Below are 13197 nucleotides of genomic sequence, written 5' to 3' on the forward strand. Positions count from 1 at the left end.
ATGGCGGCGGCGGCGGGCCCGGCGCGGCTGGTGCGCTGCGGGCAGAAGGACGAGCTGTACCGGGCCGGGCTGCGCAGCGGGGCTGGCACGGCGCTGAGGGGGCTGGCGGGTAATGCCTGCGGGGGGTTGGATCCACCGCGAGCCCTCCCGGGTGTGCCGGGATCCAGCCCCTCCCCGCGCGTGGGGGCTGAGGGCTGAGGGGGTGATGGCGAGTCCGGGAGGAATTCCCCGGGCAGGGCTCGGGTTTAGTGCAGTGTCCTGCAGGTGCCCGGCCGTGGCTGCAGTGGAGGAGGGAGGTGGAGCTGCTCTCCGACGTGGCCTATTTCGTGCTGACCACGCTGTCAGGTAACTCCTGTGTCATTTAGCATTTGTTAGATTTCTCCCAAAATCTGAGAGCTCAGGGGCTGCTGTGCCACCTGAGACTGCCCAACAGCAGTGGGGGTTGGTTCGGTTTGGATAAATGCTTAAATATGAAACTGAAATTGTCGGGGTTGGGTTCAAAAGCACTTTGTCGGCACAGATAGATGTTCTTCTAAAACCAGTTTTAAAAAGGCAGGAATAAATGACACCATGAAAAGTATCCCTGCTCTAAGCCTAAAACTGCAGATACTGTATGTCACCGTGATGATTATCTTAATTCAACAGAAAAAATAATGAGCTATTTCCAAATTCCAAAGCCTCAGTTGTGGCCTGAATAGCCTGTCCCCAGTGCTCACCACCTGCAGTTGCCCCTCACCCTGTTTCTGTTGCATGCTCAGGTTATCAGACTCTGGGAGAAGAGTATGTGAACATCATTCAGGTTGACCCGAGCAAGAAGAAGGTGCCTTCTTTCCTTCGTCGAGCCCTGTTCATTGCCCTGCACACCGTGGTACCCTACTGCCTGGAAAAGGCACTGCTGCACCTGGAACACGAGCTGCAGATGGAGGCTGAGCAATCCAGGAGCCCAGAGAACCCCCAGCACTGGCTTTCCCAGCAGGACCTTCATTCGCAGCTGGATTCGGAAGCAGGTTGGGGAGCTCACGGAGCAGCAGAAGAAAACGGCTTCCCAAGTTGTGTATGTCCTTAAACAATCCATCCCCCTGCTGCACCGCCTCCACCTGGCAGTGTTCTACATCCAGGGCACCTTCTATCACCTGTCCAAAAGGATCACAGGGATTTCATATGTAAGTGGTGTTGGGTGAAGTGTGGGCACTGCAGAGTTTGGGCCTTTTCTGAGGTGGCATTTGTGTAAAAGGGAGAAGGAATTTGGATGTGGTTGATTACACAGGCAGAGTAGAGGGGTGAGAGGGAAGGTTTTGCTTTATGTGAGGGTGATGATTCCCTGCAGTACAGGTAATAATGCCAAGTTAATACCTGTGTAACTTCAGTCTGTCTGCCACAAATACACTGGAAGTGAGGAGTGACTTGATAAATCCATGGGAAATACTGTAGTGATACAATTAGGTAGCACTTCTCCATGTGAAGATTATTTTGTATCTGTCCAAAAAAATCAGCCATACTGGCCCAGAAATGTGGTCTCAACAATTCCTAGCATCAGTGTGGGAAAGAGGTGTCTGTCTGCTCAGAGATACAGAAGAAAACCAAACCAATTAAAGCTGCAATTTTTATGGGCAGACAGCAGCTACCTCCACCCTGTCCTGAGAGACAGATGGTTGAGAAGTCCTAAAATGTCAGTTTTTTGGACATAATGAGAATCACAAATTTTATTGCAGATGGGAAAGGAGGAAGTTTCTTAAAAACCACGGATAACAAAACTCTCTTTCTGTGAATTCTGTAGCTGCATTTTGGAGGAGTGCAAGGAGAAGATCAGAGCATCCGATCAAGTTACAAGTTCCTTGGAATAATTTCCCTCTTCCACCTTCTGCTGACCATTGGAGTTCAGGTGTACAGCTTCAAACAGCAGCAGAGAGCGAGGCACGAGTGGAGGCTGCACCGCAACCTCGCTCACCAGCAGTAAGAGGTGGTTCTTACTTCCTAGGACACAGGTGGGAATGTCACAGCTGTCAAGAACAGGAGTGACACCCCAATTTAGGTTACAATTTGATTTAATATTTAATTAATTAGCAAAACTGATTCCTCGCGGGTTTGCGCACATCTCGACTTCATGTTTTGGTGTTTTTGAGAAGGGGGTTAACACTTGAGCACGGGGTTTACTTCAGGATGGTGTTATTTCTGAGCAGGGTAAGTGCAATTAACCCCTCTGTGCCTGTGTTAATTGGCAGCACGAGCAAGGAGGCGGCTGCCGGGTGCCAGTCGCGCTGCACGCTGTGCCTGGAGGAGCGGCGGCACAGCACAGCCACCCCCTGCGGGCACCTGTTCTGCTGGGAGTGCATCACTGCCTGGTGCAACACCAGGGTGAGTCCACAGCACATCCACAGTGCCACCTGCCCCCCAGCCTGGCTGCTGAGGCCCTGGGGCTCAGTGGGGCACCCAGAGCTCAGCAGCACCTATGGAGTTGTTGAAATACAGTAACAATTACATAGATGAGGCTGGTAAGGTGAGCACTTCAAACTGGGCTGGCACAGGGGAGCTTGTACCACAGTTGGGACTGAAAAATGATTTTCTAAAAGTAGCTAAGCAGTTCTACTCAGATTTTTAAACAGAACTATTCAGTATGTCCATTTCTTTCCTTCTGTAGGCAGAATGTCCCCTGTGCAGAGAGAAGTGTCATCCTCAGAAACTGATCTACCTACGGCACTACCAAATGTAAAGGGAACTTCTTCTGTGTCCTGACAAAGGCCCCAGCTCATCCTCTAATCCTGGTCCTACAGCCTGGGTTGGTCCAAGAAAAAGGTTTTAGAACTGGAAACTCCCTGTGCAAGGTGCCACTACATTCCTGTGTGACAGAATAAAGCTATTTCTGCTTCTACCCTTCTGGATCTTCTGCTGTCTCTTGACCATAATAAAAATGGGTTTCTAAAACATGCTTAACACAAGTTTAATAGTTTTCTTCATTTTGGACAACAGAAAACTTGTCATTCCCAAAATACCAGTGTACACAATGAGTCCTCCACTCCTCTGTAGCATCCTAAGACTCCCTTTCTCTGTAACACCATAATGTCCATGCAGTGGTAAAGAACAGAAGCTGTACACAAAGCCTGGGTTTAAGAGCAGTGGAAGTTTTGGTTATAAAAGCCATGTGTCTTTGCAATAAAGCAGAATTCTGTGATTTGACAAACTGAAATCTGCTTAGATTAACAGAACCAACAAATGTAAAGCCCAGGTAATACAGATTGTGCACACTGATCTGTTAACACTCAGCTTCCAAACTCAGTTTTTTCCATCACTATGAGCAATGGAGACTTTTCAGCAATATTCCAGACACTGAGGCTACAGCAATGTAACAAGGTGTGTTATCCAAAGCCCTTCCCCCCTGAAGCACAGGGAAAAAGATTGTTAGTTGTTAACACACCTTGTCATTCTTGCATGATAGAAGATGCAGATCAATTACTTGTATTTTCCAATACAGGTAGGGAAAATAACCCAGGTGATCCAGCTGTGCATCACGGGTTACAGTTTCAATAAATCTGTCAAAAATGGCACTGAATGTGGAGTCAGGGGCAGGGCTGAGTGTGCTACACTAAAAGCACTTTTAATATGGGTATTTGCACTGCAGAGAGCCTGATTACCCAGCCAATAATTAAATCACCAAGTATTACCCAGTAAATTTAGTTTCTCTTTTCATCCTATCTATAAATGGAATAAAAAATAGTTGCTGGTAACTATGAACACTTCATCATCACTAGAAAAGTGATGCCACCTTTCTCACATCAGAAAACTTTGAGACATTCCTCACCTATTTAACTGTCAAGGCAACAGTGGAAGAAAAATAATCCATATCAAAAATCAGACTACCTAAGAAATCACTGCCTCAGCTCCTTTCCAAACACATTTTGTTGCACATGTAAACAAACAGGAACTGGTGACTGGGAAGTCTCTTTGAAGCTGTCCAGCCAAATTTTTATGATTAATTTTTTAACATTTTTAAGTGATACAACAGAGCAAAGTTTAACAAAATGCCACCAGACTTGCCTGCCCAGGGCAGGCTGAGATGCAGCTGGGGAACTGCACTGCTGGCACACAGCTCCTACAATATGTTTGAAAATTTAATCCCACTGGATGCAGGGCATCTGCCTTCCCTAAGGGAAAGCATCAACCTAAACTTGCCTTCACTAAACCTCAAAATAAAGTTTAGGTAAAATTGTCAGTTTTGCAATGAATGTCATTAACACTCTTGCTTAGTAGGAGTCATCCCAGTTGGTAATTTTAGTATTAATGTCACATCTTTCTGATTTGTCCACATTGAGAAACTCCAGCAAGTCTGAAAACAGCTTCTCCAAGTCAAAGCTTTCCAATTTTCAGGCAACAAACCATGAGCATCCACGACTGGTACTTTTACAATGCCCATTCTGGGTGCTGACTCACTAATTTCAAGTGCTTCCATTCCTGGTTTCCACACTGCTAATAAAACAAACACTGCAAACCAACAAAAAGCCACAGATCAATGTGAGCTAGAACTACCTGTCATTTTCCCAGGATTACTGAATTCCAGAGCTCCACAAAGCCTTCATTTGACAAGATCAGAGGAAAAGGTGCCTACATACATTTTCCAATTAGCTGTCTGCAGAAGCTGCTGAATTCCATTCAGAATCTTCCAAGAGCTAATCTTTTCCTACCTTCTGCTCCCTGAGGAGTTGAAAAAGGCATTGCAGGAGGGTAAATTGAGGGCAGCCATTATTGAAAAGGATCATAAATAGTGTTAGATCAAGAGATGTATATAAAGATAGAAAACAAGTAAAGGGGAACACTGTCTTTTAATAAATTTTGGAATTAAAAAGTCACTTAATAAAACTGCAGTTGTATCACATGAAAAAGTTTACATGCAGGTCATTTATCTCTCCTTTTTTTTTTCCCCCATAAAAAAAGAAAATCTGTGTTAAAACCCCCACCACTGTCTGCTCTGGCCAGTTTGGGTACATCCTGTGGGGCTGCATGAAGTCAACTTCAATTATTCAAGAAACCATTAAGCATGAAAGAAACTCCAACTAATAACAATTAAAATATATATTTTTATAATTCCAGGTCCTCAAAAGGAAATTGTGATAGAGTTTGAACAAAGTTCTGAGTCATCACAAAAGAGCCAATTTTAGCATCTGCTGGGAGATGGAACAATGAAACTGGCATTAAAACCCAACACAAACGAGTTGCTTTAGAAGCTGAATGAGTGTTTTTGCCCTACTGCAAACCCCATAATTTAGTAATTTCTTATTCCTATCTATACTTGTTTGGTTATAACTCAGTAATACCATGCATTTAGGGAAACTGGCTTAAATTCTGCATCTAATTTAGGTCTACTGCATTTTTCTATGAAAACAGCACACGGCCATGAAGCAGAAAACAGCATCACGTGTGCCAGCTTACACTTTCCTCCACAGATGTGCACAGCACTTCAGGGTGATGTTGAGCAGGAGAACTATGTAAAAATATCCACCTCTAGGCCATTAACCTCTCCAGTGCAACGGATCTTGAAAGAAATGCGTTATCCCAAATCCATGGGATTATCCAAAGCTTCTCCAACTTCTTACAAAAGAGAATAAACTCAATGCAATTTGGTTAGAATGCCAGTTTCCTCAAGAAACTGATATTTCAGATAAAAACAGCAAGATCCTCATAAAATGAAAATTCAACTGCTTTGTCACCACTCTGTTAATCACTTTTATGAAGAAAAAAGGCATTGTTACAATGGCTCAAAATCGTTCCTTTAGTGAGCAGTAGAATTGGTCACGGGGTGATTGCTTCTTCCTAGCTAGCAAAGGTCTTCCCCACATCCTCTTTCCCTTTGTATTTCCTCTTGCCATGTGTGAAGGGTATATATCTGTACTTTATCATGTGCTGCAAAGAGAAAATAGCAGATGTTGAGGCAAGAAAGTTAGGTAATATTTAGAAAAATGGTTTATAATACACACTGTAAATTATGGAGTCCTCCAGAAAGAGTTCTTAGTAAAGGTAATGGAATAGCTAATCCTACAGCAGTTTAAATCTAAATGGGAGTGTGAGAGCAGTTTTTATAAATCTCAGATTTTGTGTTACCCAACAAATTGTACACTACAGTGAAGATTACTGATTGGGCAACCATGAGAAATTGGAGAACGAACAGAGGTACAAATTCTTTACTATCCTTTCATCTTTAATTTACCCCTTTGAATCACTGTACCTGCCCAAAATTCTGAATGTCTGGGGAAAAATTTTAATTATTTTTTAAAATGCTAACAGACCACAGGTGATTTGTTAAAATGGTCTGAATCACTTGCCTGTGGTCATTCCCTTTCCCTCATCCCCTTGTGAGAACTTCCCTTTTCACCCATCAGAGATGGGTGCATCCAAAAGAGCCACAGGAAATGGATGAGAACCTGCATAAAACCCTGACACTGCCCTCTAAAGTCAAAACCCTTTGAAAACAATAATAAAGTTTTGCTCAACACTGTAAACATGCCCCAGCTGAACAATTAATGCTCATTAATTAATGTTAGTTATTGAAGTTCCTGAAATAAAATAAGTGTGTGAAACACTTTTAAGGCCTGAAGAGCTCCCCTGAATGGGCAGTTTGGAGCAATGCTGTAAATCCTGACATCACAAATTCTCTGTTCTTGCCAAGTTACCTTGATTTGCCTCTTCATAGTGATACAAAATAGCATAATGAAGTACATCACAAGGATTGGCCAAAACACAGGAACATTGAAAGCCTCAAAGAATGTACAAGCCATAGCAACCAGGATTCCTTTAGTGGCAGAGTGCCTGAAAAATAATAGTAACAATTAATCCTTCAAGCCCACTAATGTCATGCAGACATTTGTATTTTTCAAAACCAGAACACAGGCAGATGGATCCACTCACCAGAATTTGAATTCTGGGAGCCTTCTAATGAAAGGCCGAAATTCTTCATTTTGCCTTGTAGGTAAGGAAGGCCCATCATCTAAAAATGACAGAAAAGAAACCAAACCACAAATCCTCACAGTAGCTTTTTACACTGGTCAGACTCCAGTTTTTCTTTTACTTTCTATCTTAATTTAAAAAAAAAAAAGCACAAAACAAAACCACACCCAATTTCCATTGTTAAACACAGATCCCAGTTAGGAGTTGCTGGTTTAATGTAAATTCACGCAGATTCCTTAAAATAAACTTAATATAGATTCCTTTAAAGAAAATAGGGAATATGAGGCCACTTGAGTTACTATGGGGAGAGTTTAAGTCACATAAACTTCCTTTCAAAGCACAGAAAACTAGTACAATATGGAATATATTCAAGTCCCATAAAAAAGGACAAATTTTATAGCAGCTCTTGATGTTAAATGGCATAGATTTTTTCCAGGTCTAAAAAATACAATGTAGTGCTAAAATTGCATTATCTTTACTGTGTCAGCCAAAAGGAGCTGGAAGTTCAACCAAGTTTCAAATGATGGTAAAAAGGAACTTTTCCTCATACCTGAATCTTCCATTAGAGAGGGGTCCACCTTTGGTGACAGGAAAGCTATGAAGAGGTTGAGGTGGTAGATTCCCAAGGCATATGTCACAATGTACCAACCCTGCACAGGGAGGAACAGACAAGGGTGAAATCCTCCTGAAATGATTTTCTGATACTGATTTTTAATAAGATTAAACAACTCAGGTTTTTTGCTTCTTTAAGAAGCTTTTCTATGTCCTCATATTAACTGAAAGGTTAAAAATATTAAGAATTTTGAGTGATCAGAACAAGTCCATGACAGGAGAGCAAATCTCTCATGTAGTGACAGATTGAACATGAAACCATGGTCTGACATCCAGGTTCTCTATGTTCAAGATGTGGACTTCAAAAGTAGAAAAGAGCATAAAACCATTCTTTTTTAAATCATCTTAGCAGCCTTCAGTGTCTGAAATGTTTCTGTCATTACTACTGTCACCTGTAAAGGTTTTGCATTTTGTGCTCTTCAGTTTTTGGGAATAACAGCTCCCAGGTTCTTAACTGAACTGCAGACTGGCATGGAGCAGGAACATCTGATTAGTGGGGAGTAGCCTGCCCCTGGCCTGCAGAGAGAGAAATGCTGACAAAGCCATTCCTTATGGTTTTCATGGCAAAAGGAACCCCTGGCTTTGAGCATGTTGTTACACAGCTTTAATATAAAAGCAAAAACTTCATTATAACAGTTTTTGGAGATTGATTTTGTGATTTTAAATTGCAATCCTCAGGCATTCACACATTTTTGTCTCTGCAGCAGCAAATTCCACACCCAGAGGATGTGTTCTCTCCTCAGACTGCACACTTTACCTTCTGCCACGTGCTGAACAATGCCACACACGATTCTAAAGTAACAGCACACCTCAGAAACATCAAAATCAGACCAGCAATAATATCTGGAACTACTTCAGCATCAAATGCAGTTCTCTTACCTGCAGTAAATAAACTCTAATCATGTAGATAAAGCTCAGCCCCAACGTTACAATCCATCGCACTGCGGTGTAGGGGGTGGATTTGTCTAACCAGGACTGGTAGATCTGGAGCAAACAAAGGAAATAATAAATACTGGAAAATACTTGATGCACAATGGATAAAGCTTATTTGACAGTAGTATGGGCAAAAGAAAGCATTTGGGAGGAGTATTTTGGGAAAGAGAATAACATGAAACACTTGTTTTACTACAAATAAATTATATAGAACTATCCTAACAAGCTTCTGTATTTTTACAAAGGAAAAAGAAATCCCTACTGCTTAGGGCATGGTAAAGCAATTTAAATTTTCTGGGTTTTATGCAAGTTGCTTCCCTTAAGATGAATTTGAAACGAAATCTGAACTTACTCCTCATTTCTGACAGTAAATATTTTCACTGTGCAATGTCACACATGTGCCCATTAAATATTCCACTAAGCCATTTATTATAGATATTTATCTATTTTGAAAGGTTTCAAAAGAAATCTTTTGTATAGATTGAAGCATTTCAACCCAGCCAACAAGCAGTGAGTTCAAGAAGCTGCAGTGAGATCTGCTTCTAAACGAGTCAGAAAAATCCTTCACAAAACCAACCTGTCCAAGTCTTGAGAAAAACCTATAGACCACAGAAGGTTTTCCATGCACAGACTCCCCAATGCTGTCCCCTTCTGACATGGTGGCTGTGGAAACAAAACATGGGACAATGGAACATTGAAATACAAAATCTAAGCTCATTCTCTGAACCAGCATTTACACACAATATTTTTCTGGCTTGTCCTGTTTGAAACAAATTACTCTGAATGAAGAATTCTTAAAAAGAGGACATTTATGCCAAAATGAATGAAAATTCCTTGCCCAAGAAGGCAAAGAACAGGGTATTTTACAAAGGCAAGATAGGATCCAGTGTGTTTTGGGGAAGAAAATAAAGAAGTCCATAAAGAAAGCCAGGAAGAGCCCAGTTGGACATTGTCACCTTGCTGAGGTACAACCCCTCAGCAGTGAGACATCAACTGCAGCACCTCCCTCCTGCCACCTCAGCTCCAAATCAAACAACAAAACCAGAGTAAGGAGATTTTTTTTTAAAAAAGTTGCTTAGGATTTTAAATACTGAGTAACTAAATAGTGAAGAAATAAATTCAGGACTCTGCACACCAGTGGTTTCAGACTCTGCCAGAGCACCAAACCCAAAATGCTGCCCACGCTGGAATCATTCAATGAGTTTCTCTGTCTCTTGAACACCAGGAGCTGAGCAGTGACAGAAAAGTTTTATACAAGGGCAAAACAGTACAACCAAAGGGCTGAGAGCCTGAACTCAAATAAAAAAGTTACCCAAGGGGATTATTCTTCAGTCCATGCCTCTGCTACCAACTGAAGAGCTTTACAGCTTTATCAGTGAGTTTTACAGCTCACTTCAAGATAAAAACCAAATAAAGTGGATGCTAAGCAGAAACATTTTGCCACATCACCAAGAGCAATCCCTGGCATTACTTCCTGGAATCCTCATCTGGGGGTGGGACTATGTAACTCTGGGATACAGGGAGTACATTGAGCCCTACTCAAGAGCCTCAGAGGATAACAAATCTGTAGGAAACATTCATAAATTTAAAAAAGACAACTAAATTGTCTTAGATGCTGCAATACAGTGATAGTGCTGCAGAAAATTTAAGATCAAGGACAATCCAAGGAGGCACAAAACCTTAAAGCTGTGTATTTTTTCCTGCTAATATCTGAAAACTACATCCTATGGAATAATTAGAAAGTAGAAAAAAAGGATCCCTCTTCCACTACAAAAGCTAAGGGGACTCATTAGGGGGCTTCAAGAGCTGAGTCCACTTTTATTCAAGCTATAGCTAAAAGGAAAGAATCAAGTAGAAAGTCATACAATATACACACTTTTCCATTACAGGCAAAAAGAAGTAATTATTCTTCTCTCCACTCTCTGCAGGGCAGAAATTGTTCAGCATTCTCAGCTTTATTTGGTGCTTTATTTTGGGGTATTTTTTTAATGTCCTGAAGTATAAAGCTGTAACAAAAAGTTATTCAACTAAATTAGAATCACAGAAAAATTAATCAGAGACCAATGAAAACTCTCATAGTCTCAAAATTAATTCTACAGATACATTCACAGCAAATATGGGCTACAAGACAATCTTGTAAATGTTACCCTGTGCAGAGAGAGTGGAAAATCATGTGTGAGGCCACTGAAGGCTTTATGCTGGAGCAGGCATCTTGCTTGGTGTAAAATATTACATTATATGTGATTATATATGATTTTTTATCATGCACACAGTTCTTCCAGAGCAGACCAATAAATACAACAGTTCTACTGAGGACAAACCCCTCTGGGGCTCAGTTTAATCACAAGACACAGACTAGAATTTAAGGAAATATTTGCTATCACATTAAAACTTTGCTGGAGAACCCCTGTAATGAACAATTATCAAGAGAGGGAGTCCTTAGCACTGCTCTGAGGGCAGTTTAGTTGAGAACACTGGGTTTGGTTTAAGGGAATGATTAAACCTTGACAGTTGCAATTCCTCTTTCATAAACATGGAACCATAGAATGATTTGGGTTGGAAAGGACTTTAAAGATCATCCCATTCTACCCCCTTTCAGTGTCCCAGGGTGCTCCAAGCCCTGTCCAACCCAGCCTTGGACACTTCCAGGGATCCAGGGGCAGCCACAGCTGCTCTGGGCACCCTGTGCCAGTGTCTCATCACCCTCCCAGGGCAGAATTTCTTCCCAATATCCCATCTAAGCCTGTCCCCTGACAGTTTTAAGCCACTCCCCCTTGTCCTGTCACTCCAGGCCCTTGTGAAAAGCCTCTCCCCATCTCTCTTGTAAACCTAACATCCCAGCACGAGGAGCTGTGCCTGCACTTCAGCCACAGAGATTAACACAACCAACGAGGGAATAACTTCCTACCAGCAGAACTGAGGCTGCTGCTAAAACGAAACCGTATTACAGCAGTTTTCTCTGCTGAAAACACCACGAAGCGAAGGTACGGCCTGAACAATTATGTTTTTCCCCACAATTGTTATGGTAATTTCATTACAAATACCTCTGATTGTTAGAGTTCAGAAAAGCAGAACCTCCGGCAGTAAGAATATTTACTTTAAACCTCACATCATCACACAGAAATACAGAATTGGAGCACAACTCTGGTCGTGATACAGATTTTTCTTAGATTTTAAATATAAGTGAAGCAAGTATCTAACAAAAACACATGGCTCATTCAAGTCACCTTATCTCATAGAAGAAATATCTTTGAAGAGCAACACACTAAGGTGATTTATTAAGAACTGAGTGAATGGACAACCACGGGGAAACAGCCCATTGGTCGCTCAGATTGGTTTGTCACACTAAAAAAAGGCACTGTTTAATTTTATCCATTGCAACAGCAGCTGAGCAGCACCTGCGCTTCTCGCTTGTGCCCGCAAGCGGGGATTTCCCCTTGCCCGGGCACTGCTCGGCCCCGGCACGGCGGGACACTCGGTACCATGAACGGGGAGGAGCTGAACCGCCCCGGCACGGAGGGAGCGGAGCGGGGCGGGGCCGGCAGCGGGGACACGAACCCCGGGAGGCCCCGGCCGGAGCGCCCAGCCCGCAGCAGCCCCCGCGCTCCCGGAGGGGCCGCTCGCTCCAAGCCCCCGCCCCCCGCGGGTGTCAGCGCCACGCCCGGCGGCCCGGAGGCGCAGCGTTCGCTCCCGTTCCCACCCCGCTCCGGCCGCGGTCGGTCCCGGTACTCACAGGCCACCGGGCCGGTCCTGCCTTCCGCTCCCGCCCCTCCACAGACCAATATGGCGGCAGCACAGCGAGGCACTTCCGCTTCCGGGGCTCAGGGGCGGGGCACAGCCCCGGTGCTGCCCCGCTATTGGTTCCCGGCGGAGCGGGCGGGGTGGCGGGAGGTGTGCGCGGTCCGTGACGGGTACGGGGAGCGGGCGGGCGGTACCGGCGGAGAGGTGGGAGGTGTGTGTGTGTGTATGGCTGTGAGGAGGGGCGGGATCGGGCGGTACCGGCGCAGGACAGGCCCGCCCTGCTACCCCGAGGGGGCGCCAGGCCCCGCCCCCTGCGCTCGGACAGCCAATGGGAGCGGCTGCTGGGGCGGGCGCGGACACGCCGCCAATGGCGGGAGAGCGACGGGCGGGGAGGCGGAGCCGAGGGCGGGGCCGAGCCGAGCACAGCCGAACTCAGCCGAGCCGGAACCGAGCTCTGCCGAACTCAGCCGAACCCGAACCGAGCCCAGCCGAACTCAGCCGAGCCCGAACCGAGCTCTGCCGAACTCAGCCGAGCCCGAACCGAGCTTTGCCGAAATGAGCCGAGTCGAGCCGAGCCGAGCCGAGCCGAGCGGAGCCGGGAGCCCTCACGGGATGAGGGCAAAGCTGTAGAAGCATTTAAATTTTTAAGGAGTTCAGTGTATTTTATTCCATGAGCACGTGGAATAAAAAATCACTAGGAGAAGACGAGGAATACTCGTTACTCGGAAAACACGAACATCCCCACTCGTGCTGAGCTGCGTTTGTTCCCGTGGAACAGAAACACAGAACAGCACCCCAGGGATTATAATTTATTTTCCCTGGATTCCTGCCACGAGGCTGTTCCGAGCAGTTCTGTACCGCCTTTGGGCACCACTGGGCGTCTCTCCAGCATCTGTTTTGGGGCTGAATCTCTAAATTCTTCAGGCTCCGTGGCTGCAGAGTTTAGTACTAAAGTTTACACTCAAAATAACAAAATGC

At 44.3% G+C, this 13197-nt stretch overlaps 2 protein-coding genes across 2 annotated transcripts; one reads left to right on the top strand and one right to left on the bottom strand.

The window, feature by feature from the left end:
- On the top strand, positions 1–2869 carry PEX10 (peroxisomal biogenesis factor 10). Its single transcript, XM_033079671.2, is given in 7 exon segments — positions 1–109; positions 265–345; positions 759–951; positions 953–1163; positions 1778–1953; positions 2223–2355; positions 2639–2869. Coding segments are annotated over 7 exon segments (975 nt in total). The 3' UTR covers positions 2711–2869.
- A 1926-nt stretch (positions 2870–4795) lies between these two features.
- On the bottom strand, positions 4796–12318 carry RER1 (retention in endoplasmic reticulum sorting receptor 1). Its single transcript, XM_033079672.1, has 7 exons — positions 12212–12318; positions 9056–9141; positions 8425–8529; positions 7484–7583; positions 6895–6973; positions 6660–6795; positions 4796–5892 (listed from the first exon to the last, which is right to left on the bottom strand). Exons 2-7 carry the CDS (start codon positions 9134–9136, stop codon positions 5803–5805), a joined length of 591 nt encoding a protein of 196 aa, XP_032935563.1. The 5' UTR covers positions 9137–9141; positions 12212–12318; the 3' UTR covers positions 4796–5802.
- Between the last annotated feature and the right edge of the window lie 879 nt (positions 12319–13197).

The sequence above is a fragment of the Catharus ustulatus genome, chromosome 24, assembly GCF_009819885.2.
Source record: "Catharus ustulatus isolate bCatUst1 chromosome 24, bCatUst1.pri.v2, whole genome shotgun sequence".
In the NCBI taxonomy this organism is placed as follows: Eukaryota; Metazoa; Chordata; class Aves; order Passeriformes; family Turdidae; genus Catharus; species Catharus ustulatus.

Excerpts from the sequence above, each read along its gene's own strand:
- RER1 (XM_033079672.1), bottom strand. The coding sequence starts at position 9,136 with ATGTCAGAAGGGGACAGCATTGGGGAGTCTGTGCATGGAAAACCTTCT. Across the intron at positions 6,796-6,894 it reads CTCCCAGAATTCAAATTCTG|GCACTCTGCCACTAAAGGAA; the intron begins GTGAGTGGATCC and ends ATTATTTTTCAG. Across the intron at positions 5,893-6,659 it reads CTATGAAGAGGCAAATCAAG|CACATGATAAAGTACAGATA; the intron begins GTAACTTGGCAA and ends TTCTCTTTGCAG.